At 42.5% G+C, this 27,593-nt stretch overlaps 3 protein-coding genes and 1 pseudogene across 3 annotated transcripts in view; 2 read left to right on the top strand and 2 right to left on the bottom strand.

Annotated features, from left to right (window-relative positions):
- Positions 1-10,576, top strand: part of LOC146634810 (uncharacterized) — a 55,538-nt gene extending 44,962 nt beyond the window's left edge. Inside the window, exons 11-12 of the mRNA XM_085349959.1 lie at positions 10,126-10,440; positions 10,515-10,576. Of these exons, the coding sequence (XP_085206085.1) occupies positions 10,126-10,440; positions 10,515-10,576 (377 nt within the window). The remainder of the gene's footprint in view (positions 1-10,125; positions 10,441-10,514) is intronic.
- Positions 223-9,739, bottom strand: LOC146634811 (uncharacterized; annotated as a pseudogene).
- A 3,594-nt stretch (positions 10,577-14,170) lies between the features above and the next one.
- On the bottom strand, positions 14,171-17,464 carry LOC146634812 (cytosolic sulfotransferase 3-like). The gene is made up of 7 exons (XM_085343655.1): positions 17,323-17,464; positions 17,091-17,219; positions 16,629-16,729; positions 16,436-16,562; positions 16,247-16,344; positions 14,378-14,552; positions 14,171-14,283 (listed from the first exon to the last, which is right to left on the bottom strand). The coding sequence occupies exons 1-7, from the start codon at positions 17,459-17,461 to the stop codon at positions 14,171-14,173; spliced, it is 882 nt and encodes a 293-aa protein (XP_085199781.1). The 5' UTR covers positions 17,462-17,464.
- A 2,630-nt stretch (positions 17,465-20,094) lies between these two features.
- LOC146634813 (uncharacterized) lies at positions 20,095-25,147 on the top strand. The gene is made up of 7 exons (XM_085349961.1): positions 20,095-20,103; positions 20,198-20,258; positions 22,597-22,944; positions 23,117-23,218; positions 23,649-23,963; positions 24,572-24,892; positions 24,993-25,147. Exons 1-7 carry the CDS (start codon positions 20,095-20,097, stop codon positions 25,082-25,084), a joined length of 1,248 nt encoding a protein of 415 aa, XP_085206087.1. The 3' UTR covers positions 25,085-25,147.
- The last annotated feature ends 2,446 nt before the right edge of the window (positions 25,148-27,593 follow it).

Consider the following 27,593-nt stretch of genomic DNA (forward strand, 5'->3'; position numbering starts at 1 on the left):
TCAATGTAAATGTATAAATATCAATAGTTTTAAAGCTGCTGAGATCATTCAAACACTTTGATCCAGTCATTTGGATGTTGTCACATGTCAGGGTTGAGCAGCCATAAATATCAGGCTTTTATTGTGAAAATGCTGCGTGTGATGATCCAGAGGAGCCCATGGGGTGTTTGTGGCTGGATGCAAAGGTTTGTAGCTCTCCTTGTAAAGAGAAACAACTTGAAGCTACAGAGGAGCGTCTGCAGAAGAAGACAGGGAAAGAGGAAGAAGCTGAGGCCGCTTGAGAAAAGACTTAGCCCAGGTGACAGTTGGGCTGTGTGGATCTGCAGTCATCAGTGCAGAGCAGAGCTTCCTAAAGTGTGGGGCCCACCCCCTAGGGGGGGCGAAGAGCCATTGCGGGGGGGATGCAGTGTGAAAAGGAAAAAAAAGAACGCTTGGACACTGCTAGCATAATCAGAATCAGAATCAGAAAGGTGTTCATTGCCAAATGTTGAGCAGGTTTACAACATTAGGAAATTGCTGCGGTGCTTCAGTGCAAACATAGTGTCATAAATAGCACTTAAATAGACATGAAAAAATAAAAGTAGGGATAAGAATTAAAAGTGCTACGTAGAAAGATATGTGCATGAGTGCAGGTGGTGATCAGTGCCAAACATGGAATGATGCAGTGACACAGCGTAGGGTCATGTGTTAGTGGCGGGGACAGTCATGTGGTTATTGTTCATGTGTCCGACAGCAGAGGGGAAGAAACTGTTCTTATGGCGAGAGGTTCTGGTGCGAATGGACCGGAGCCTCCTGCCTGAGGGGAGCAGGTCAAACAGACTGTGTCCAGGGTGAGAAGGGTCAGCTGAGATCCGAGCTGCACGCCGCAGTGTCCTGGAGGTGTACAGGTCCTGCAGAGATGGGAGTCTGCAGCCAATCACCTTCTCAGCAGAGCGCACAACACGCTGCAGTCTCTGTTTGTCCCTGATAGTGGCTCCAGCGTACCACACGGTGATGGAGGAGGTGAGGATGGACTCGATGATTGCAGTGTAGAACTGCATCATCGTCCGTGTTGGCAGGTTGAATTTCTTCAGCTGCCTCAGGAAGTACATCCTCTGCTGGGCTTTCTTGATGACGGAGGTGATGGTGGGCTCCCACTTCAGGTCCTGGGTGATGGTGGTACCCAGGAAGCGGAATGAGTCCACAGAGGTGATGGGGGTGTCAGTCAGGATGATGGGGGGGAGTGGGGCTGTGTGCTTCCTGAAGTCCACAATAATCTCCACTGTCTTCTGGGCATTCAGCACCAGGTTGTTGTGGCTGCACCAGGACACCAGACGTTCAACCTCCCTCCTGTAGGCAGACTCATCCCCATCCGAGATGAGTCCAATAACGGTGGTGTCATCTGCGAACTTGATTAGCTTGACAGACTGGTGGGTGGAGGTGCAGCAGTTGGTGTACAGGGAGAAGAGCAGAGGAGAAAGAACACAGCCCTGAGGGGAGCCGGTGCTGATGGTCCGGGAGTCCGAGACATTCTTTCCCAGCCTCACATGCTGCTTCCTGTCCGTCAGGAAGTCAGTGATCCACCGGCAGATGGGATCAGGCACATTCATCTGGGAAAGCTTGCCTCAGAGATGGTCTGGAAGGATGGTGTTGAAGGCAGAGCTGAAGTCCACAAACAGGATCCTGGCGTAGGTTCCTGGGGAGTCCAGATGCTGCAGGATGAAGTGTAGGGCCATGTTGATGGCGTCGTCTACAGACCTGTTGGCTCTATATGCAAACTGCAGGGGGTCCAGGAGGGGGGCCGTGAGGGTCTTGAGATGGGAGAGAACCAGGCGCTCAAATGACTTCATGACCACAGATGTCAGAGCCACGGGTCTGTAGTCATTTAGTCCAGTGATCCTAGGTTTCTTGGGGACAGGGATTATGGTAGAGGACTTGAAGCAGGCAGGCACATGACATGCCTGCAATGAGGAGTTGAAGATGCCAGACACGCCGTCTGGGCCGGGAGCTTTCCGAGCATTCAGACTCTTAAACTGCTTCCTCACATCTGCTTCATGAATATGAAGAGTTGTGGTGGGAGGAGGTGGTGTGGAATCCTCTTTTGTGTGGGGTGAGGAGGGGGTGTTGTAGGTGAAGTGTTTGAAGGTGGTGATGGCTCTATGGAGGGGGGAGAGGTGGGGGAATGAGTGTCCAAAGTGCCTCTATTGTTGGGGTCGTTGGAGGTGTGAAGGCTGCCTGATGGCTCGTCAAAACGGCAGTATGAATGAACAGGTTTTTGACGGGGTGCCCACACAAACGCAAAGCAGGAGATGAAGCATCGCTGAATGTGTTTCCAAACCAACTTCCTTCCAAGCCAAACACTAGAAAATATGATGAAGCATATCTTCCCTTTGGCTTCACCTGCACAAGTGCCGAGGTAGGTCTCCCTGCAGAATTGGTTTTCCCTGCGTCAGGAGCACACGCTGGGCTCTCCAAATAACGGACAAACAGGATCCCACATTCTTGATTTTTAGTTCACAAACACTTGTTGTAATGACTAACTACTCCTGACATTTTGAAGATGTTTGCTCTTTATACAGTTAAGTTACAGTGGGATACAAATAATATCAGGCTGATCCTGCCATGATTTGTTCCTCCGGTTTAAATCACGGAACAAAAGTTCAGTTCAATTTTATTTATATAGCGCCAAATCACAACAAAAGTCGCCTCAAGGCGCTTTATATTGTACAGTAGATACAGAAGAAAAACCCAACAATCATATGACCCCCTATGAGCAAGCACTTTGGCGACAGTGGGAAGGAAAAACTCTTTAACAGACTTCTCCGGTTTCTTCTTAACACTTGTCCATTCTCTGTCTGAACAGCAAACGATCTGGGCCCTACTTCGCTGAGAACTGTTGCTTTTTTGTCCCAGAAATCTGGACCTGCAATCCTCACAACATCTCTTTCCTGAAGCGGTTCCAGACGCCTTGCAGTTTTGTCGTAGTTCCTTTTCTGTCTGTGCTTGAGTTTCATTCTTTTGTCGGTCAGCTTGTTGTCATGTGCATTGTCATTTTCCTTGGAAATGTGTGGAAGTGTGGTGCGGAGCTTGCGATGCATGAGTAGCTCAGCAGGTGATGCCCCACACTCCAGTGATGAAGCTCTGTAGCTTAGCAGAGCCAGGTAAGGGTCGGTCTTACTGTCTCTTGCTTTTTTTAACAATCTCTTTACTATTTGGACTCCTTTTTCTGCCTGTCCATTCGCTTGGGGATATAAGGGACTAGAGGTGATATGTTGAAATCCATATTGTTTTGCAAAGTCACTAAATTCCCTACAGTCATATTGTGGACCATTGTCGCTGATGACACACTGTGGAATTCCATGTCTGGCAAAAAAACCCTTCATGTGTGTGATGACTGACTGTGCTGATGTACTGGAAAGCTGTGCCACTTCTGGATAATTAGAATAGTAGTCAATCACCAAAACATAGTCCTTGCCATCCAGATGAAATAAATCCGTGCCTACCTTTTGCCATGGTGCAGTGGGTAGATCTGCTGCCAGCATTGGCTCTTTTGTTTGTTTGTAGTGATGTTTGAGACATGTTTCACATTTCTGTATCATCTCCTCAATATCCCTGTTGATGCCTGGCCAGTAAACTGCTTCTCTCGCTCTCCTTTTACATTTCTCCACTCCAAGATGTCCTTCATGGATATGCTGAAGCATGTCCTTCCGCATGGATTGAGGAATGACAATCTGGTTTTGTCTCAGCACCAGCCCATTAGCCATGCATGAATCAGCTCGCACAGAGTAGAACCCTGGACAGACTCCTTTTGACCACCCATTCTGTATGAGGTGGGATACTTTCTGCAGCACTGGATCTTTTGTCGTCTCCTGCACAATTTGCTGCAACATGACATCTGATGCTGGGAGTGAGGCAATTACCATGTTTACATGTGTTTCAGCCTCCTCGGCTGTAGTGCTGACTAACCTGTCACCACTTGGTGCTGGCGCTCGGGATAAAGCATCCGCGAGTACGATATATTTCCCAGGCGTGTAGATCAGCTCAAAATCATAGCGCTGCAACACCATCATCATGCGCTGAATTCTGGGTGACATGTCGTTGAGGTTCTTTTTTCTGATCGAGATGAGAGGTTTGTGATCAGTCTCTGCTGTAAAGGTCAGTAATCCATATACATAGCTGTGTAATTTTCCACACCCAAACACTAAGCCCAAAGTCTCTTTTTCAATTTGAGCATAGCGTTGTTCAGTTTCTGTCATTGATCTGGACGCATATGCTACAGGTTGCCACTTGTCTTTGTTCCTTTGGAGCAGAACTGCTCCCAAGCCATCTTTTGAGGCATCTGTTGAAATTTTTGTTGGCTTTGATGGATCAAAGAATGTCAAGACCGGCTCTGTAGTTACAGTTTCCTTCAATTTTTTCCATTCTTTCTCATGCCGGGCCGTCCACTCGAACACTGTGTTGTGCTGTAGCAGCTCCCTTAGGCATGCTGTCTTGGAGGTAAGATTAGGAATGAACTTACCCAGAAAGTTGATCATCCCCATTGCTCGCAAGACACCTTTTTTGTCAGTGGGTGCTGGCATATCCAATATGGCTTGTACCTTTGACTGATCAGGTTCCACGCCTTCACTTGTAACCTTATCTCCCAGGAAGGTCATCTCTGAAACACCAAAGAGGCACTTGTCTCTATTCAGTTTAAGTCCATTCTTGTTAACTCTCCACAAAAGTTTCTCCAGCCTTTCATCATGTTGTTGCCTTGTATTTCCCCAGACTACGAGGTCATCTATGTAGACTCTGGTGCCTTCCAGCCCTTCGATCAGGGACTCCATTGCCCTGTGGAAGATCTCTGGTGCTGATTTAATTCCAAATGGGAGCCTCAAGAAACAGTAACGCCCAAATGGCGTGTTAAAGGTAGTGTACCTGCTGCTTTCTGGGTCTAGCCTCAGCTGCCAAAATCCATGTGATGCATCCAGTTTGCTAAAAAACTTAGCTCCTGCCATTTCACTCATTATTTCCTCTCTCTTAGGGATCTGATAATGCTCTCTTTTAATGTTTTCATTTAGATCTTTGGGATTAAGGCAGACTCTTAAGGCACCTGTATTCTTTTTCTTGACACAAGTGATAGAGTTCACCCAGTCTGTGGGCTCTTCCACTCGTTCAATGACACCCATTTGAGTCATTCTTTCAAGCTGTTTTTTCAAACTTGTCCGTAATGGAGCAGGCACTCTCCTTGGGGCATGCACCACAGGCACGGCATCAACCTTGAGCTGGATTTTGTAGGTGTAAGGCAATGTTCCATGTCCTTTGAAGACTGAAGGAAATTTACTGATAATGTCTGAACTTCCTTCATGCCCTTGGTGTTCCTGTCTTTTGCCTTGTTTGGCTTCTTTCATGGTGTCAGTATTAATCTGATAGATCCTCTTTACTAGTCCCAAATCCTCAGATGTTTTATCTCCTAAAAGTGACTCATGTCCATCAGGCACGATGGTGAACAAAATGTTATGCTGTTTGCCTTTTGCTGTCACTTTAAGTCTGCATCCTCCTTTTGTTTGTATTGGCTGGTTATTGTAGGCCCTCAGCGGCGTGACTTTCTCTGTAAATCTTCTAGGCTTCTCAGTCAGTGCCTTGAAATCCTTCTCATTGATCAAGTTAGCTTTGGCCCCTGTGTCAATTTTAAATGTTACCAATGTCCCATTGACTAACAGTGGAGCAGTCCATTTATCATCTGTGACTGAACTAACACTTTGGCCAGTGTTATGTCTTGAAGACTGTGCATTGACATCTTCTTCATGTGACACCATCTTAATGAAAAATGTTTCACTTAGATCATCACTGTCATCTGTGTCTTCCTGCACAGTGTGTACTTTTTGTCCCTTGTTTTTGGAGAGACACATTTTTGCATAATGGTTTTGTCCTTTACATTTTGCACATTTTTTTCCATATGCGGGACATTGTTTTGGTCTGTGTTTCTCTCCACATCTCTTGCAAGTGAACATTTCATTGTCACACGTTTTGTTTTTGTTGTCGTTGTTTTTGAATTTACTCCATGGCTTTCTTTTAATCGACACTGCGTTCACTGCCTCATTTTCCTGTTGCGCTGCTCCTTGAACAGGCTCTCTAAACGTCAGTACATGTTGTCGTGCTAGCTCACTGGCTTGACTTATCTTTATAGCACTTTCCAGCGTTAATTCTGTTTCTCTCAACAGTTTCTCTCGGAGCTTCTTCTCATTAGTTCCAAACACTATTTGATCTCGTATCATAGAGTCTCTGAGATCACCAAAATTGCAGGACTGAGCTTTGATCTTGAGGTCTGTGAGAAAAGTATCAAATGACTCACCCTGATGCTGTAAGCGTGAGCGAAAGACGTAGCTCTCGTATGTTTCATTTTTCTTTGACAGACAGTGCTCGTCAAATTTCTTCATGACTTCATCAAAGTTATCTTTGTCCTCGGGCTGAGCAAACACAAAAGTGTTGAAGACCTCTATTGCTTCTGTGCCGGCAATGGTGAGCAGCATGGCTATTTTCCTTTCATCTGCCCGTCGATCCACTCCGACAGCTGCAATATACAGTTTGAACTGCTGTTTGAAAGTCCTCCAACTTGCATCCACGTTTCCAGTCAGTTTCAACGGACTTGGCGGTTTTATTGCATCCATCTTGTTGCGTTGCTTCTTATTCTTAACCCGTCTCCTGGTACCATGTAATGTTCTTATTCCTCTATGAATAAAACATCAAGAATTGTTCCTGGTGCTAGCTTCAGCTAGCTGTTTATTGTTCTTACTTCAACGATCACTTCTTCTTCTATACTGTATATCTTATTGATTACAGAGCGCCCCCTGTGGGTAGCTTCAACAATAGCAACTATCATTACAAATACGTCATTTTTCTTAACATAATTGGTGATATAGGTTACAAGCAAGTCTGGCGCTGAAATTGTCGCGCTATGCTCCTTTGTTTATTGTGCATAAATAGTGAATTGTCCTGACACAATATTGCGTTTCGCTTCTGTTATTACCATGGTACATTGACAAAAACATATACTTTTACTCACAGGGTAAAACAGTTTTTTTGTATCTTCAATTGCCCAGTACGATTACAGCATACAATATTATTGTCACTGCTACATTTCTGTGATGCTACCAGAAATTATTTCCACTACTAATTAATTACCGTTGAGCTTAAAGGTCCTATTAATAAACGGTTAACGAATGTGTATTTATGACGACGATTTGTGAGACTGGTAAACTTATGATATGTACGATGGTCTTTACTTTCTACATGGTGCATTTCAAGGTCCTGCACCCATCTGTCGGTAAACTGTACCTGGGCTTGTTGCAGTGACCTGAAGTTACTAAACTTCATGAGTGTATGCACTCACTCCAAGAACCGTATAATTATAAATATGAGCGTGGAATAAGTTGGGCAGCACGCTAACGTATTTTGTCCACTCTGTGTGCTCGTAAGGGTCTGACCCTTTCCTCGTATCTTTTCTTTGACTTTTCATCAAGTCTGTCTTTGTACGGACCGGCGTTGTTCTCCTTCGTTTTGTACATACCTTTTTGGGGGGCAAAGAATAAGCAAGAATTTATTGGAACCGAAGAATGAATGTTTTGCGGTGCTGCAAATGCTTGCATTTGATGCGGTACTTGGATTGTTTTGCCACGAGTTCCCGGCATGCAATGCGCGAAAGTCACGTGGTCTGTCAATCTCTATATGTAAGCCTGTAAAACCTGAAGATAGTCAGATTTACAGTGTTGTGGAAGTTTTCCATTTAAATAAAGCCTGCAGACGAGCGGTGAGCGGTAGCAAACATTCTTTAATCAAAACACAAAGAACAGAAAAACCAAGCTTGTGGAGCCCCTGCATGATCGCATTGCAGACGGTTAGCAGAGTCTCTCTGAGCCTAGCATGGCTCTCAGTTAAATACCTTCTCCAGGAACAAAAGGTAGTACACAGCTGTTTCACACTCCCTTGCTACCTCCCAGAGTCCTCGAAGAGACAAAAGACTCTTCATGTGGAGCTGTCTGCTTCCCCCAACTTCCTTACTAGACCCCCACCATTTGTCTTACTGTATGAGTGTGAGACATGTTAAAATCCAGTGGCACCAAGGCATTATACGGTAAAATAATGGGATTAATACATAAATAAAAGAAATTCCTATACAACAGTAACAGTATTTCGTCTCTATCTGCCATTCTGCAATTCATCTCATGTAAACAATAACGTGGCGCACAGCGTGACGTGAAGAAGGCACATACCTTTGACGTTGCGTGACGAACTCTATTCCTCGTCCACACGTAAACGCAAAAAAGAAGCTTTAAAAAATCTTTTCAGTTTTCGATGATTCGATACGCCATTTACGTGTGGACGAAAGGTCCAAACGCATAGAAACAGCTGCGTTTTCAAAAATACCGTGTAGGTGTGGACATAGTGTAAAAGAGTTAGTAGTTTATTTTATTACTACCTGTAATTTATTGCAGATTACTTGTATTTGCTTAATTGTTTACTGAATGTTTGAGGTGTGAAATAAACCGCGATGGAGTTTGAAAACAAAATATGAGTGTGTATAGTTGGAGGATGTGTTTGTGCGCATGTGGGGGTCGCAAGATTTTTCTTGTTAAACAAAGGGGGGCCTAGCAAAAAAAGTTTGGGAACCACTGGTGTAGAGGATGAAGAGCAGGGGGGAGCACACAGCCCTGGGGGGAGACAGTGGACGTGGAACTGAGACCGGAAAGAGAATGGTTCACCCGAACTTTCTGAGTCCTGTTCGTCAAATAGTCCAATATCCACAGGATTAGCTGATCATCCAGGTGAAATCGGGAGGAAAGATTAGTGGCCAGGATCTGAGGCTGCAGAGTGTTGAACGCTGATGAGAAATCAGACGAGTCAGGGAGTTCCAGATGTTTGTAGATGGAGTTCAAGAGGAAGATTTTTGCATCATTGACACCTCTGCATGCACGGTAAGAAAACTGGAGTGGGTCCATCAGGGGGTCAGTTGCTCTTACGATGTGCTGTTTTATGATCTTCTCCATGGTCTTCATCACCAGAGAGCTGAGGGCCACAGGACGAAGATCATTCAGAGACTTTGGGTTGTTTCTTTTGGGGATGGGGGTGACTGTGGAGTGTTTCCACAGCTGGGGACGGTGTGACTGTCAACTGAGTGTTGAAATGGAGTCTGGAACACACTTCCTAGTTGCCCTGCACAGTGCCTCAGAACTCGACTGCTGATGTTGTCAGGGCCGGGTGAGCTCCTCTCCCTGGTCCTCCTGAGGGCTCTCACCACGTCCTCAGTCCTGAAGGTGAGTGCAGAGCTGCCAGCTTTGAGTGAGGATCTGGACTCCTCAAGCTGGGCCATGTTGTCCGTCTCACATCTGGTGTAGAAAGTGTTGAGGTCGTCAGGGAGGGAGGAGCGGTTGCTGCCCTCCACCTGGATGGTTCTGGGGGTGGTGAACAGTATTCACAGAGGCCATGGTTTTGAGGCCCTGCCAGGCTGAGTGGCGATCACCTGTGGTGAATTTTTTTCAACTGTGTTTTTATACTCCAGTTTAGCAGTTTTTATGGCCCTCTTGCCCTCCCTGTTGATCTCCTTTTTGTCCAGTGCAGAGCTGGTAAAGAAAATCCTCTTTTTTTTATTAAGGATTTCCTTGAGTTCCTTGGTGATCCAGGATTTGTTGTTGGGGTAGATGGAGACTGTTTTTGAGGAGATAATGTTGTCAACACAGAAGGAGATGTATGATGTCACTGTTGACTTGTTCGTCGATGTCATCAGAGGGAGAAAGAAGGCTGTCCCAGTCAGTGGCTCTGAAACATCCTTGTAGGGTGAGGATACTTTCCTCTGTCCACTGCTAGATGTTGATGACCTTTTTAATCCTCTTGATGACTGGGGTGTAAGCAGGGGCCAGCAGGATGGTGTGGTGGTCTGCTGAGAGAGAGGAGGGAGGGGTAGGGCTTTAAGTGCATCTGGTACAGAGCCATAGCATTTATCCAGAGTCTTCCCCTGATGTGTGCTGCATGTAACATACTGTTGGTATCCTTTAAGCGACTTGTCACGGGAAGAGCGGTTGAATTTAGTGCAGAACAAGAGTCACATGATGCTGCTCTGAACACCAATCACACTCTGTACAGCTCATGTTGTGTTTGTTGTCCTCTCAGTCTGTCAGGTGGAGGTGGAGGAGGGGGTGGAGTCTGTCCAGCTGCCCTTCAACACCACAGAAAACCTTCCTGAAGATGCTGAAGTGGAGTGGAGAGACAGTTCAAACAATAAGGTCCACGTGTATCAGAACGGCTCTGACCGTCCAACAAAACAGAACAAGGATTACAGAGGCCGAACAAAGATGAATGAACACCTGCTGAAAACTGGAGACCTCAGTCTGACCCTGAAACAGCCCACAGATGGAGACAGTGGGAGATACATCTGTGAAGTCTCAAAGAACGGACGGATACGATATAAAACAGTACAGCTCAAAGGTTTGTTTGATTATTTCTGTGTGTGTATATGTGTGCGCGTGTGTGTGTCTGACTGTCTTGTGTCTTCTCTACAGTTCAGGTCCAGGATCAAACAGGGGACATCAGGACTCCTCTGATGGCTGTTCAATCAGTTTGATCTGTGTGTTCTTTGATTATTGATCAGTGATGTCAGAGTGGAGTCAGTGTGATGCTGTTGTGTGTTTGAGACTTTTAGTGTCCATGAAGGTCTCTGCTGCCGTAGATCCTCTGAACTGTGACTGAGGTCTCACTCTGGAGGAAACTCTCAGCACTTTCCAGCAGCTCCTCCATCATGGAGGACGTTCCCTCACTGTAACAGGTGGAGGAGAGAGGAGAGGAAGCACAGGTGGATCCTCTGAGGAAGAGGAGCGTTCCTAGAAACCACATGATCACATGACCAAAGGGGCGTGGCCTTCAGTGGTAGTAATAAAGGAACAGTCCACATGTTCCACTTTGAAGGCTCATCTCCAACAAAGCAGACCTGTGATCACTTTGACTCAGGATGATGGATCGTTTGGATTTGTCTTTGTTTCTTTCGATTGTCTTGTGTGTCTGTGTGTTTAAAAATGGGTAAAGTACTAAAACAGAGCTTTTCCCCGTTTTCTAATAGTAAATTGCCTTTACTTTTACTTGACTCCCGATCTAGAACTTTGTAGAATTGTGTAGGCGAGTGGAAGATGGGGCGTACTGGCTGTGCAGAAATTAAGGCCGAGGTGGGAAATAAATTGTTCAGTTTTTATATCTTCCTGGTTAGAAAAAAATAAGCCAACATGGAAGTGCCATGAACTTGCATTGTAACGTAAGGCCAACAGATATCGATAGCTGTGACTGCAAAGCCTTCCAGTCTGTAGAAGCTTACACTACGTTTCAGGAGCAGGATTATCTGTCATATTTTCCCCTCGTTCATTGGCTAAGAAGTTTGCAGTCACACATCTCTATGCAATGAGTGAGCAGTTTCAGTCAGATCCACCCCTCTTCATCACAAATGTTGTTTTGCAAACAAAATAGAAATAGAGCAAACGTTAGTTTTAAGACTAAAGAATGAGTTTTCATAAACGAGCAACATATGTTTGGTGTATAAAAGAGTGCAACAGCATCACCTATACACTGTAGGCCTACCAGCAATATAGACACAATACACCAAATGTTTTTGAGTATTTCCCTGTAACCTTACCTTCTGTACATCTCATTTCCCGTTATTTGTTTTAAGTCTTTGCAGCTCAGAGGGGAGTGATTGCCATGATGTTATTGGGCAAAGCACAAATGTGAAAGGGAGCAAATATGAACTGTTTAATAAATGAAAATAATAAATGGTGCACAAAGCAAAAAGCAAAATGTTCATTAACTATCCTGTCAGAGCCCATCATCCTGTGTTAGATAGCTGCAGAGGAGCTGCTGGTTTTTATCATGATGAGTACTGACAGGGACATGGATGCCTGTGGGAAAAATAAAGGTGATGCTTTATACAATATGTGAATGATAGGTGGTGCAACCCCGGCCATTTGAGTAGTAAAGCATTGATAGCGTAACGCACATCACTGTTGTCAGTGTGTATCGACTATCATGATCACCACCACCGTGGGACTAACAGTGGGTATTATTATTATTAATATGTAGTGTCTGGGACTTCCCATGTCCCCAGGAGTATCAGTAGTACTGAGAACAGTGGGTGTATTAGTGGGAGGTGCTCAGGTAACAAAAGGCTGTGCACCAGGTGTGGCGGACCTTTACCATGTCTGATGATACGCAGTAATTGTACTGTCACCTAGATGAGTCACTGCAGCTGAGTTGAACTGATTTCATGTTTTTGGTTTAGATATTATGTTAGTGATCTTAACCCTGGCCTGATGTCATCTGTATGGTTTCCTGGTGGTAGCCAGTGTCTTCACTAAGACTACTCAGGTTGGTGGTGGTGGAATCATGTGTAGTGATTTTAATAATGCTCCACACTTTCTTTTAGAACCAATAGTCCCTCAGAATGAGACAACAAACATGTTTATAAAACTTTAAGCACAGCTCTTTTTAAAATCACCCGAAACTGTACCTCTCAATTCAAAAACTAAACTAGGGAGACGGCCAGGTTAAGTCAATCCATTCAACATCACTGCTAAAGATGAGAAAAAAGGTGAATAGTCTATGTTTATATTATTTTGTTGCACAATAGATTAAATAGAGTTATTGACTGGCATAACATTAAGGAAATAATACCAACATCAATCAAAAAACAAATGGTAAAGTCAAAGATTCAAAGTCAGTCTTAGCAGACGCATCATTTTGACAGTACATGACTCTAAGTTTTGTTTCTTTGTCATTTTACATAAGATGTGCAGATGAATCTTGAAATGTTATGTTAACGTTCTCATCACTTCACAGCTCCATCGAGTCACGCTGGGCATCTAAATTTCAAAACGAAACTTGAGAGCAGGATTCTTCATTTTGTGCTCGTAGTCCTCATCAAACTGTTCGTTCTGCAACACAGTGAAGTGGTTCTTCCAGTCACCAACTTTCCCTGGAGACAAAATGTTCATTAACTATCCTGTCAGAGCCCATCATCCTGTGTTAGATAGCTGCAGAGGAGCTGCTGGTTTTTATCATGATGAGTACTGACAGGGACATGGATGCCTGTGGGAAAAATAAAGGTGATGCTTTATACAATATGTGAATGATAGGTGGTGCAACCCCGGCCATTTGAGTAGTAAAGCATTGATAGCGTAACGCACATCACTGTTGTCAGTGTGTATCGACTATCATGATCACCACCACCGTGGGACTAACAGTGGGTATTATTATTATTAATATGTAGTGTCTGGGACTTCCCATGTCCCCAGGAGTATCAGTAGTACTGAGAACAGTGGGTGTATTAGTGGGAGGTGCTCAGGTAACAAAAGGCTGTGCACCAGGTGTGGCGGACCTTTACCATGTCTGATGATACGCAGTAATTGTACTGTCACCTAGATGAGTCACTGCAGCTGAGTTGAACTGATACCTTGAGGGTCTGGATGTTTTCTTTAGAGATCTTCCTCAGGAATCCTAACCTGCAGCTGTGAACTGTGGGGATTCATGTGTTTGTCATATGCTGATTATTATCTGCTACTGTTTAACTGTTACTACTTTTTCATGTTTTTGGTTTAGATATTATGTTAGTGATCTTAACCCTGGCCTGATGTCATCTGTATGGTTTCCTGGTGGTAGCCAGTGTCTTCACTAAGACTACTCAGGTTTGTGGTGGTGGAATCATGTGTAGTAATTTTAATAATGCTCCACACTTTCTTTTAGAACCAATAGTCCCTCAGAATGAGACAACAAACATGTTTATAAAACTTTAAGCACAGCTCTTTTTAAAATCACCCGAAACTGTACCTCTCAATTCAAAAACTAAACTAGGGAGACAGCCAGGTTAAGTCAATCCATTCAACATCACTGCTAAAGATGAGAAAAAAGGTGAATAGTCTATGTTTATATTATTTTGTTGCACAATAGATTAAATAGAGTTATTGACTGGCATAACATTAAGGAAATAATACCAACATCAATCAAAAAACAAATGGTAAAGTCAAAGATTCAAAGTCAGTCTTAGCAGACGCATCATTTTGACAGTACATGACTCTAAGTTTTGTTTCTTTGTCATTTTACATAAGATGTGCAGATGAATCTTGAAATGTTATGTTAACGTTCTCATCACTTCACAGCTCCATCGAGTCACGCTGGGCATCTAAATTTCAAAACGAAACTTGAGAGCAGGATTCTTCATTTTGTGCTCGTAGTCCTCATCAAACTGTTCGTTCTGCAACACAGTGAAGTGGTTCTTCCAGTCACCAACTTTCCCTGGAGACAAAATGTTCAGAGTAACGAATCAACCTAATTATATATGGAGAAAATATTGGTACTGAAAAAAAGTGATGCTGAGCATTGACTTTACCTTTTCTCATGAACGGAGACACGGTCTGGTTCAACAGAGGAATTGTGCTGTAGTTGGTCATGTTGTTCTGTTTCATATTATCAAACGTCACACTGACTCGGACTCTTTCCTTCTCCTCAGCAGAAGGAGACAAACCAAGGAAGGAACACAGTCGCTCTATTTCTCGTCCCGAGTCCTGTTCACATAAATATTGAAAATAATTATCACCTTTAAAGGAACATTTCAATCCAAAATCAAATTTATCCTCTCTTATCTGTCTAGATTGATCTGGTGTTGTTAGGCCTTTTGGAGATATTTAAAAATGTCCAACTTCTCCCAATTACAATGGAATTAAATTTCATTGGTGCTCAAAGTACAAATGAAATAAAATCTGGTACAGTAACTGATTTATAATTATAGATGGGAATGTAGAGCTCTCAGGAGTCCGGTTACTTGGAATTGTTAGTCTGCCTGGCTATTAATCCCGTTAATCAGTTCTCTCACTACAATCAGCTGATTTCAGTTTGTTTGACTGAAGAGAAAAATAGTGGCATAATCAACAGCGTGGCTTTGGCCATTACTTTTATTTTTATAACACATTTATTGCACTTTTAAGTCTTTTTATCCTGTTTTGTCCTTTCATTTGTGTTCATACCTAAACACTAAGAGAAAGATCCCATGTGTCCTCATTAGTATAGGGGAGTGTGTTGGTGTGTGGAGCCTTTACAGAGTAAAAGGAGTAACGTGTAGTATAACAAATGTCTTTGTGCTGGGAGGAAATAAGTAAGGTGCTGCATTCATTTAAAGAAAAGAGTTCTGTGTGATATGGGCACCAATGACCACAAAGATCACAACAAAGAGGCGAGATACCTCAACCATGTTCAAACATTTGATCACTCAGCATGTATTTAATTTGCATGAATGTAATCTCTTTGCTGTGCTGCTTAGAAATGGTGGTGACTCTTAAAGGGGAGCCAGTGAGAGTCGATAACGAATCAAATCGATATGTGGTGTCCATAATGGAATTAAATCACTAAACTCTTACCACTGCCCATTCCTATTTACAGCATATGACATCTGTATATGTATATGATATCTGCCCTGTGTAAACTAGTATTCGACAGCATTAGTGTCTTGGGGAAAATAAGCTTACTTGCATTTTTCAAAAAAGTTACTTGAGAAATATGGTCATGGTCCTGATAATAAAGGTTTGCTTTTCGCACTGTAATTGTGTCACAAGTCTGCATTTAGGTCTAGAAACCTACTTAGAACAACACACGACAAAGACTGATGTAGTGATCGGTCAAACAGATTTTTCTTTTCTTCAGCTTTTATAAGTTTGACGCTTGCCATGTTTCCATGCACATGTTCAGTCTCCACTCAAAGAAAAGCTGTAATTTTGATATTTCGGGCATTTACTGATACTTGTTCTTTTGTTCCATGCAAACAACCTGATTATAGAGTATAGTATAAGCATACTCAAAGACATCTTTATCACTTGCACAGCACGCTGCTTTTTAAAAAAAAAGAAAAGTAAAATACCCATTTAAAACTGGGTATATCTGGGCACCTAGTCGGAATTAATTGTAATTTAAGGCAAATGTTGTTTTCTTTGTTGAATAGCAGCAAAACCTTTGGCCATGGCTTTACAGAAATGTTGTGTGTGACACTATTTCCTTCATCATCTGCAGAGACAGGCCCTGGAAAGCTGCTCTCTTTTTTCCTGCATCCAAGAAGGAAAATCTTTTAGTTAACCGTTATAGCTTTAGCCATGTATAGGCTGATAAAAATGAGATGTTCCTGTGGATCTTTGTTTGTTACAGTCACAATCAAGACAGATTTAAAGAGCTCAGCTGACAATGGCAAAGACATTAGCACAAGCCACAGTACCTCAATCAAATCTTCATAGAACATGTAGAGGAGATTTGAATAAGTCTGCTTCTTTTCCCACCAGCCATTCACATGGTCATACCACGATCCAAAAGCCCCTGTAGCCACAAAACAATACACAAAGGAATTTTTACATGCAAAATGAGATAACATTGTTTTTCCTGGAACCTGAAACTACACTGGACTCACTGTTTCCCTCCATGAATCCCTGTAGAAAGGTGCTCCAGTCTCCTGGTTCTGGCTGAAGGCTGTTCATTCGGTCAAAGTGAAAATAGGACACCGCATTGTCCTTTGCATTACGGGCCACATAGATTATCTACAGAAAGACACCACACTAAATTATAATCTGTGGGTTTCATTAATGTATATCCATGACTTTTACCCTGCAGTCCTGCTCCCAGAAAGACTTTGGTACAAACTGGACAGGAAGGTGGGTTTTAATGAGACGAGGAGTGGTGGGAAGTTGTTCTGCCAAGTCTGTGCCTGAATGATAAGAAAGGGTTTGTTTGCAACTGATTAAAAGATTCTTTTAGATCACATGTCAATAATACTAATGGCCTGAAAAATGTAGATGTTTTAAATAACCTGACATGTTTACACACTGACAAACTGCTGGCTCTTAGAAAGCCACTGAATAAAGGGCTATTTTAGCAGCTGCTTCTTAAGCATGTGAAACAGAAACATCCAATAATAGATCAAACAGGTTGAACCTGTTTCACAACAGTTTCTGGGAATTGGTATAATGGCTGCCCTTTAATATTTTTGTTTAAGTATATAGCCAAAATGAAATTGACTTTGAGCTTTTTGTTTTGGTGTAATATGATAGCATAAAATAGGATTTAACCTGAAGGTATAGGAGGTAGACAGAACTCCAGGAAGGGAACTCTTTCATGAATAGGGATGGATGTCTGACGGTCTGGACCCATATCGCTAAAATACAGAAGATCTAAGATGTAAGAGACCCATGTAGTTCCTGAGATAAAACAAACAAACATATCAATAGATACTGGTTAGCAAGATATGTCGATCTATTTTTCTTCGTGAAAAAATACTGCAGAGCTCTTACACATCATTACCTGCTTTAGGGTACGTAGCAATAAGAATATCATCTGGTCTCGCTTTGAAGTTCTGAATGTTGTCCCAGTCATCAGTGAAAATGTTGATCATGGGGACTCCATGGAAGTCGAACAGTTCTGGCCGAGGTGGTGCTGCCATCTGTGAGAATTGCTTGTTTGTAAAATCCAAGTATCAGTCACATCAGTGTTGGGTAAGTTACTTTAAAATAGTAACTTAGTTACATTACTAGTTACTTCTCTCAAAAGTAACTCAGTTACTTCAAGTTACTCGTTACTTTCAAAGTAACTAGTTACTAGGGAAAGTAACTTTGGTTTTACTCAGAATTCTCTTGTTAATGTGTTGCTTCCATAACTTTGCCAGTCTTCTAGCTTGCTTACTTGCCACAAGTGCCGCTTCGGGTCTCTCCTCTTGCCTCCCTTTCCTTCATCCACCTGCTGGCCTCCACCACTTGCTAATGTTACTGAATCTGTGGAAGCTCCGCGATAGCCACCACACGAAGTAACGAGTAACGAGCCTATCTAAGTCCCAGTAACGACTAACGCGTTCCTGATTTTGGCATAATAACTAGTTACCGTGCTCGTTACCACAATAATAACGTAGTTACTGTAACGCGTTACTTAATAACGCGTTAGTCCCAACACTGGTGCACCCATCTATCCACTCTACTACTCTACTCATCCAGTTCAGGGTTAGAGTTGGGCTGCAGCATATCCTAGTATAGGGCAAGAGGTCAGTTAGGCCCTGGACAGGCTGCTAGTCTGTCACAGAGCTCACACAGAGAGGCAGAAAAACATTTACACCTACGGCCAATTTAGAATCACCAGTTCACCCAACACACGGCCAGATGGTGGAGTCAAACTCATGACCTTCTTGTTGTGAGTCACCAGTGGTAAAAACCACACTGCCGTGTCGCCACACCCTGTTAAATCTAAAATCACATTTTAAAGAACTTAATTTAAAACCTTCCCCTGGCTGGTAGGAGCTTCCCATGATGCACTGAGCATTTCTTTTTCATTCACACATCATTCTTGATTTCATACAACACTGTTGCATTTAATAATAGTAATTACTAAACTCTGGCTTTTGTCCTGCCTCTCTCCGCTCTCTTCCTTTTTTCTGAAATGTTTCTATATGAAGTGAACTGTATTCAATTGAATGACTTGAACATTTGTTGTCTATCAGTGAAACTAAACTTAAAAGCAGAAGTCAGAAAAATATAATTTTTCCTGTTGACGAATGAAAAGTGAAGCACATTATTAAACGTCCACATCTAACAGTTTAGCATATTTGCATTAATAAATATAGTTTAAAGAACTCCACACTCACCGTACTGAGTAGTATTTCTTGTACTTGGCTTGGATCTGGATCTTCCACAAGTCTCTTTGTCACTTAACGTTCGCTGCAAAATACTGCATCATTTCCTGATATGTGTTGTAGTTTTGGTGCCCAGCCTCTCTGTCCCTCCCTCCCTTTCCGTGTGTGTGTGTGTGTGTGTGTGTGTGTGTGTGTGTGTGTGTGTGTGTGTGTGTGTGTGTGAGAGAGATAGAGCTTACCTTTCTGCTGAATGGCTGGAGGTGTGTCTTCTCACCTGTTTGCCAATTGTGAGATTGATACACCACCGCTCGGTTGGTCTGCCTCTCGTCGCCTTGATCAAATTCTCACTCTAAATTGCTTCTCTGCTGCTGGGTCCTCCACAGGGTCCTCCCCCATTTAGTAATTGTGATATGCTGGACTGCACAGACTACATTGCACTCCTACATTCATACTGATTGTGACTGCCAAACATGAATACTGTCAGATGAGCTAGGTTGAAGACTTTTATTCAAAAATTGCCAGCAAAAATGACCAACAGGCAAAATAAGCGGTTTGGTTCTTTGTGTTCTTTGCTTCTTATGGATTAAATGACTTAATTAAGTGACTGGAATAAATAAAGGGCACCAATCCTTTTTGTCTTTACTTTTACTTTAAGAGTATCGTTTTAATAGTTTAACATTTATGTTTCCACTGGTGGAGATATTCACCAAGTGAAGGACTGTAAGTATCAAAGGGTCTTTTTAACAAGTGACGGTTGGAGGATTATGGGCAGATGGATTTGGACCGTGGCTGCAATGATCCAGATGATGCAATTGTCTGTTCTGGTAAAGAGAAAGCTGAATATAAAAGCAAAACTGTCAATTTAGAAGTTCACTACATCACTACCCTCACCTATCATTGTAAACTCTAGGTGGTGCCTGAAAGAATGTGATCTCAGATACAAGCAGCAGAAATATGGCTCTTCCTTACAGATAGCGTGAGAAGTTCAGTCATCCAAGATGGGCTCAGATTGAGCTGCTACTCCTCTGCATTGAAATAAGCCATTTGAGGTAGTTTGGGCATCTGACAAAGGGCCTCCTGGACACCTCTTTTGTGAGATTTTTGTGTCCCACCGTGTTGAGGCCCAGGGAAGACCCAGGGCATGCTGGAGGGATTAAGTCTTTCAGCTAGCCTGGGAACATTTCTGCATTCCAGCTCATTAATGAAGTGTGCTGCACTGATAAGATGGAGGAGATGGGGATAGGGAAGTCTGGGCTTCTCTGCTCAGAGGCTGACCCACAACCTGAACCAGGGTTTGGATGGAACAGAAACAGAAAATGGATGGATTAATGAAACATGCACACTGGTATTCAGTTTCATTTCTGTGTAGCCCTTCATAACATGGAGATAACCTTTAAGGGTTTTTTACAGAAAAATCACAGCTACGACACGTCTCATTTTTGAGTTTCTGTTTTAAAATGCCTCTGGTAGAAACTCACCTTGCCATTATACCCTTTGACACCAGCAAGAAGAGGTGGCATAAACAGACATTCTTTACTTAAGTAGAAGTACAGATGCTAGCTTTTAAAAAATACTCTAATAAAAGTACTAAAAGTGGTGTTTATTATTATTAATAAACATCGTCCACAGCCATATTTTTATATTTATTATAAAGGCAGAATGGATACAACATGAGATGGACTGATTGACTGAAGGGCTGGCGGAACTAAAAACACACACATGGGATTGACGATGACAAGTCAAGCAACTGAGGAAAGGTGAGTTCTTAAATACTCAGTGGATAATAATGGATAATGGATTATGATTAAAAACAGGTAAGAACACAGCTGAACTGAATCTGACTCATCACACACAGGAAGTGGAACAGAAAATAATGCACACACACTGAGGATTACTGTTGGGTCTAAACTTTAACTATTTAATCTAACATTTACATACTAAAAGAGAAAAACGTGAAAACTAAACAGTGACAAAGTCCAAAACGGAGAACACTCGGTCAATGACCCAGGAACACCGACAGTAAAAAAGTAAAAGTAGCTCCTTTTACTTTCTTGCTACAAGCAGTTATGCAAAGCAACCTGAGCCTTGTCCCACATTAATGTGATAATAAATAATATTAACAGATGGAAATGCAAACTTTATTTTAATTATTCTAATAAGTGTGCTCAGCTTGATTGAGTTAATTAGAACATGAGCAGAGAAAAAGAAGGAACATAAAAGACTATATTTTCTGTTGCTACATTGTAGAGGGAGACTTTGCCTCTAAACAGGGAAATGTGCACAGTCAGGGGTTTATGTGGATTCAGTAGGTGGTTAAGCGAATCATGACTCCCAGTAATTTCTACTGAGAGCTCTGCTGCTTATCCTGGCTGATGTCCATCCTCTACACCAGTGGTTCCCAAACGTCGAGGACTTTAAGGGCATAGATCTGAAAAAGACTGCAATGGGCTAAAAGACCATCAGCCAGAAGCTTGGTGAGAAAATGACAATTGCGACAATTTTGCAATTATTCAAAAAAAAAAAAAAAAAGAAACATAAAATATGAAATGGCCAGCAGTCACAATCAGTATGGTTAAATGGTTATGCCAACAAGGATTTTTCATAATTATCAGTTAATGAAAACCCAAAGTGCTTGGAAGTTTACAAAATGTGGAATAAATGTGCTCTTTAATGGGGTAAAATTAGTTCCAAAACCAAAATATCTAAGACACGCTTGTGACTATCTATCAATAAATAGACTTTATTAAGACACTACAGCTGGTGCAAGATGCTAGCAGGCAGGGGATACATGTAACGCCATAACCAAACCAAAACATTTATGTCAATTATGGCCTGAAAGTCCCGAGGTCAAAATGGGAGACAAGGGTCAAGAATGACTGAGCTGAGATCCTGCGGGACTTCCAGATATAGATGATGATGGAGATGAAGATGTGGAGGGTGAAGGTAGCGTCTCTAATAAATGAAACTAAAATAACAATAACAAGAATAAAGATCAATCAAATAAGCCAATATGGCAAAACCGTAATGATCCACTTGTCAATGTCAATCCATTGGGCATCTTTCTGGCCTTCAGACAGTAATTCTGATGGCTAAAGAACCAAAAGCGACAGGCGCAAAAAACAAACCAAAAAAAAAGAAAAAGTGTGTTAATGTGTTGAAGTGCAGCAGGAGGAGATTTCCATCAAACACTGGATTCTGATTCAGATCAAACTAACAATCCAAAGCAGCAACTTTCAAATCTCTGGATTCTTCTTGGTGACTTTCAGATGAGCTCATGTTACAATCAGCTGCTGTGTGTGTTGTTGTGTAGCTGAAGCTCTGACTCACATTTCATATGTGACCAAAGGAAACTTGGTGCTGTGTGACACACTTTAGATTCTCTGCTGCTGCTTTGAACTCTTCAAACTAAAGAGCCAAACGGATGATTGACTGTGCAGCTCTGACATGGCACCAAATGTCCCTGTTATCAGCTGCTGGATGGACGTTATCAGAGCTTTTTAGTGCCACACGGATCACCAGGAGCTCCTCCTCTGTCTGCAAACAGGCTCAGCAGCTCTGATCGTTCATTGGAGTCAGCACAGAGTGTGGAGAGATCTAGTGGTGGTGGAGAGAAGTGCATGTAACGTGTGTGTGTTGTGTTAATCAGCATGAGTAGTTCGGGGGACGTGCCTCCCTGTGCCTGATGGGAATCCTTGTAATTAAACATCATATGGCCACAGCTGATCTGCAAGTTGTGAACACAAAGAGTCAGTGTGAGCTGATATTACAGCAGTCTGTTTCTGTTACTATTATTTTGGCCCGTTGAGAAACTAAAATGTATTTAAGTTTCAATGAAAGTGCACTAAAATGCAGTAAAATCACAGTACTGCTGATTCTCCTTTGGTGGACACCAAAACATTTTTATCTGCAGCTGAAACAAATGTCAAATTAATATACTGAGTCTCTTTCTGTGTCCTCAGTTTCCCAATATGCCTCGGCTGTGGAACTTTATGTGGGACAGCCATTTGTCTTGCTGCCCTGCGATTTTTCTACTTTTGAACTGGACAGCCCCACAGTGGTGTGGAGTCGCTCCGACCTCAGTCCTCCAACCGTCCACCGTCAGCGTCAGCTTCAAGGAGACGAACTGAAAGATCAAAACCAGCGTTACAGCGGCCGAACATCCATGAAGGCTGACGCTCTGGATACTGGAGACCTCAACCTCACTTTGACCAACCTCCAACTGTCTGACAGTGGCACCTACACCTGTTCCGTTATAGACCTTAAGTATGGCAACCGGAAACTGGGAGATGTACAGCTGCAGGTCAAAGGTCAACAACAAACAGCTGTTGTAGATACATGTCACATCAATCAGATGAAGCTTTATTATTTTAACAGTGTCAGAATAACCATGTTGGCCCTTTGATTTATGCAAAGGTCTACTCATTACATTTATAAATGACATTCAGTCAAAGATCATATTATTCTTTTTTTTCTCCACAGAATGGTTTCCATCCTGGCTCAAAGCTCTCATAGTTATTCTGGTTCTTGTTCTCATCACTTCTGGAGGTCTTTTATTTTATTTCCGCCAGTATTTCATGTCAGGTGAGTCTCTCCTACTACACTACCCATAATGCCCATAAATTTCTGATTTGTGACATCTTTTCATTATAACTGGGATTCATTGGCATAGCAACGAAAATGTATAAAGTAATCTTTAATAATATTGTGTAAAGCAAGCATGTATAAAATAAAATAAAAACTATTTTTCCCAGCAAAGAGCCCGGTGGAACACGCTGAGTGTGTTAAGAAGACTCCCAGTTTACATGAACAAATTGTAATCAATCAGATTAAAAGCTATAATTCCTCTGAAACCTGCAGCATGTTTTCTGTAGTATAATATTATGATCAATGCATTGAATGGTGCACTGAGGTCTAACAGGACAAGCACAGAAATAAGTCCACAGTAAGAGGCCATCAGAAGATCACTAGTAACCTTTACTATTGCAAATGTTGTGATTTGTTGTTCTCTCAGTTTACAAGTTGGAGGTGGATTCAGGGGTGGAGTCTGTCCAGCTGCCTTGCAAAACCATGGTTTGCCTGCCTAAATACGCTAAAGTGGAGTGGAAGGACAAAAACAACAGGAAGGTCCACGGCTCTGACCAGCCTAGAGAACAGCATGATGATTTTAAAGGCCGAACAAAGATGAAGAGAAACTTACTGGAACCTGGAGACCTCAGTCTGACCCTGAAATACCCCACAGATGGACACAACTCCACCTACACCTGCACCGTCTACAACAGGGAGAGAAACATCCTGTCGGAGAAACAAGTGGAGCTGAAAGTCAAAGGTCAGTGCTGTAGATACAGGTCAAAGGTCAGAGGTCAGACTCATGATGGTGGTTCAGTCTCAGTGGGCTCCATCCAATAATGTTACAGTGTTAGCATGTCTGATGTTTGTGGCTGTTTTGGTTTTTATTTGATTTCCACCCAAATGTAAAAGCTTCAGCAGATGAACTGTAGGAGCAAAGTTCATGTGTGAGACTTCATCTGAAAGGTAACATCTTCTAGTTTCTGAACATGTGTTTGTTTAGCATGTGGCTGAAACACAGGCTAAGCTAAGTCAGTTCAAACATCAGTAAAAACCTTCTTTGGTCCTCATCTATAATCAGTTATGATTATAGATGCATGTACATGCTGCACGTGAAAGCAGCATGTACAGTTTACTAACTAACCCCACAAAGCATCAGTGTTTCAATAACACTGTGAATTAAAATGGAGATGCTAATCAGGGTTAGCATGTTACCCTGCTAGCAGTCTTGGCACATGGACAATGTTGTAGCTGTATATGTTACTTAGTTTGTTCGTGTAGCTCCCAGTGAAGCAGCAGCATTCAGCCTGTTAGAGTCAACACAAATGTCTCCATCCAAGCTCATGTTGTGCTTTGTTGTCCTCTCAGTCCCCCAGGTGGAGGTGGATTCAGGGGTGGAGTCTGTCCAGCTGCCGTTCAACACCACACTTCACCTGCCTGAAGATGTTAAAGTGGAGTGGATGGACAACTATAGGAAGGTCCACGTGTATGAGAACGGCTCTGAGCACCAGGTTTACAGAGACCGAACGAAGATGAATGAAGACCTGCTGAAAACTGGAGACCTCAGTCTGACCCTGAAACAGCCCACAGATGGAGACAGTGGAGAATACAGATGTGGAGTCTGGAGTCATGGAGACATCTTCATCTTCTTCGCCAGGAGATACAAAACAGTGCAGCTCAAAGTCAGAGGTTTGTATGTCTGCGTGGGTGCGTGTGTGTGTGTGTGTGTGTGTGTGTGTGTGTGTGTGTGTGTGTGTGTGTCTCTGACTGTCTTGTGTCTCCTCTGCAGGGAGAGTTCAGGTCCAGGATCAAACAGGGGACATCAGGAACAGAAGCAGCTCCATTGATCCGACTCCTCTGATGGCTGATCAATCAGTTTGATCTGTGTGTTCTTTGATTATTGATCAGTGATGTCAGAGTGGAGTCAGTGTGATGTTGTTGTTGTGTGTTTGAGACTCTTAGTGTCCATGAAGGTCTCTGCTGCCGTAGATCCTCTGAACTGTGACAGAGGTCTCACTCTGGAGGAAACTCTCAGCACTTTCCAGCAGCTCCTCCATCATGGAGGACGTTCCCTCACTGTAACAGGTGGAGGAGAGAGGAGAGGAAGCACAGGTGGATCCTCTGAGGAAGAGGAGCGTCCTACAAACCACATGATCACATGACCAGAGGGCGTGGCCTTCAGTGGTCGTGGTCCTAAACACGGCATGGTAGTAATCAAGTTCATATTCAAAGACTTTATTGTCATTGCATTTGAAAACAGCAAAATTTCCATCGCATATAAGCAATATTTAAAAATAAGTAGAGGTTAATAAAAGGATCTATGCTTTCATGAATACTCAAACTAATAGTCTAAAAAAATCTCCACTACACAGCAAAATCTCCAGTGTTAAATTAACACTGGAGAGTGTCTATATGGGTCCACACCTCTGAGTGTTAAATACAACACTGTTGAGTGTTAAATTAACACTTTTGACAGTGTTATATGTTTAAAAGTAACCTAGTCAGTTTTGAAGATTAACAATGGCTAACATTGAGCAGTGCTGATTTTCTAACACTGGAAAATAACTCAAAATGTTAGAAATATTCCAGTGACACACCTGCATCGGGATTCATTCTGAGCTGATTTCAGCTCAAAACTTCCTGTTTCATGTTCAACACATCAGACACACCTGCAGCTAACATAGCTTACAGAGGAAGGTAAGCAAGCACACCTAACCCTCGTGAGCCGTTATCTCTAGGAGCACTATTAACCCTTGTATGGTGTTCGGGTCTGTGAGACCCGTTTTCAGTTTTTTTCAAAAGAAAAATTAAACAATTAATTATCTTTTCAACCTGAAATTCATTGGCTTTGGCTTATTTTCTGTGAAGAACATAAATCCGAACTAATTTTCAATGACCTCATACTGTACCCCCCCACGCATTTACATTACATGCAAGGTGTTCGGGTCCACTGGACCCAGGTCTAATAAAAGTGTTGAAAGTGCAGGTCCTGTGTTCCCACACTCTGTCTTCCTCCTTTCTGGTGCTGCTGATAGTGTTTTCTTCCCCTCCTGCTCCACACAAAGTTGCAACATTATTGAAAATTCAACTATCAACACCGTCTGCTCTGACATTCCCACACATTTTACCCTCTTTCTTGAGGAATCCAAATTTTATTTTCTCATACCCTGTCCCACCTGCAAATTAGGGGCATAATACTATAAATAAGACTTTGCCAGTGTGGTTCTTTATCACAACTGATCAAGATGGCAAAAGATTATCTGCTGCGAGGGCCTTATTGATTTTGGAAGAGAGAGGGGCTTCAGATGATGATGTTGACAAAGAGGTTTCAGAATATTTCACATTTCTGAAAATTCAGAGTCTGACAGTGACTTTGAAGAAGAGGATGAGGTTGAGCACCATTTAGTAACAAAACGAAGATGAGTACCCCATCTGCAGCCAGCTCCAGGACCAGAACAAGCCCACCAGACAGCAAGTGAAGAAATATGGATGTCAATAACTGGTGAAATTGGATGGTCTTCTTGCCCAAGAAATGAGCCACCCTGCAGAGCTGTTACTGTGATAAGCCAGGGCCAACACGGCTGACAGTTACTCATGTGCAGGACATCAAGTCTTCATTTGAGCTTTTCATCCCAGATTCCATCCAGAAAATTATTCTGGATTGCAGTAATCTAGAAGGAAGGTGTGTTTTTGGAGAGAGGTGGAAGGAGATGGACCAAATTCATCTACAGCACTACTTTGGGGTTCTTATCCTTGCAGGAGTTTTCAGGTCCAAAGGGGAATCCACAGAATCCCTGTGGGATGCAGAAACCGGCAAGAACATTTCGGTGCATCAGTGTCTCTGGAAAACTTCCACAAAATTTCCAGGATTATCCGTTTTGATAACCGAGACGACAGACCAGCTCGACGGCAGAGAGACAAGCTAGCTGCCATCAGGACAGTGTGGGATAAGTGTGTGCACCACCTCCCCCTGTTTTACAACCCTGGGCCTAATGTCACCATTGATGAGCAGCTGATGCCATTTAGTTGTGAAACATATTGCTTCACGTGTAAATGTGTTGTGTCTTTCCACTCACTCCACTTGATTATAACTGATTTATTTTTTTTATAACATTTTATAAAAAAAAAAACGAGAAGCACATTAATTCATAAATGTGATCTAACAAAGGTAAAGGGAAAAAATTAACCATGTTTGCTGTTCATATGGCTTGTAATTGGGATGAAGTAAACATCTGTTGAGTAATTTAACATAAAATTGTTTGATAGTGTTAATTTGGAAAGCCAAAAATCTAGCGGGTCCACCAGACCCATGAACACTGGCTGAGTAACAAAAATATGAACACCACACAAGGGTTAAGTGGGTGAAAGGTCTTGTGTACACACAGAGCTT

The sequence above is a fragment of the Diplotaxodon limnothrissa genome, linkage group LG3 (assembly GCF_057381915.1).
Source record: "Diplotaxodon limnothrissa isolate DT_005_m linkage group LG3, D_limnothrissa_male_GT1.1, whole genome shotgun sequence".
Classification (NCBI taxonomy): Eukaryota; Metazoa; Chordata; class Actinopteri; order Cichliformes; family Cichlidae; genus Diplotaxodon; species Diplotaxodon limnothrissa.

Excerpts from the sequence above, each read along its gene's own strand:
- LOC146634812 (XM_085343655.1), bottom strand. The coding sequence starts at position 17,461 with ATGGCAGCACCACCTCGGCCAGAACTGTTCGACTTCCATGGAGTCCCC. Across the intron at positions 16,730-17,090 it reads TCTACCTCCTATACCTTCAG|GCACAGACTTGGCAGAACAA; the intron begins GTTAAATCCTAT and ends CTTATCATTCAG. Across the intron at positions 14,284-14,377 it reads GTCTCCGTTCATGAGAAAAG|GGAAAGTTGGTGACTGGAAG; the intron begins GTAAAGTCAATG and ends TTTTGTCTCCAG.
- LOC146634813 (XM_085349961.1), top strand. Across the intron at positions 20,259-22,596 it reads TATTATTATTAATAAACATC|TTTCCCAATATGCCTCGGCT; the intron begins GTCCACAGCCAT and ends CTGTGTCCTCAG. Across the intron at positions 22,945-23,116 it reads TGTACAGCTGCAGGTCAAAG|AATGGTTTCCATCCTGGCTC; the intron begins GTCAACAACAAA and ends TTTTCTCCACAG.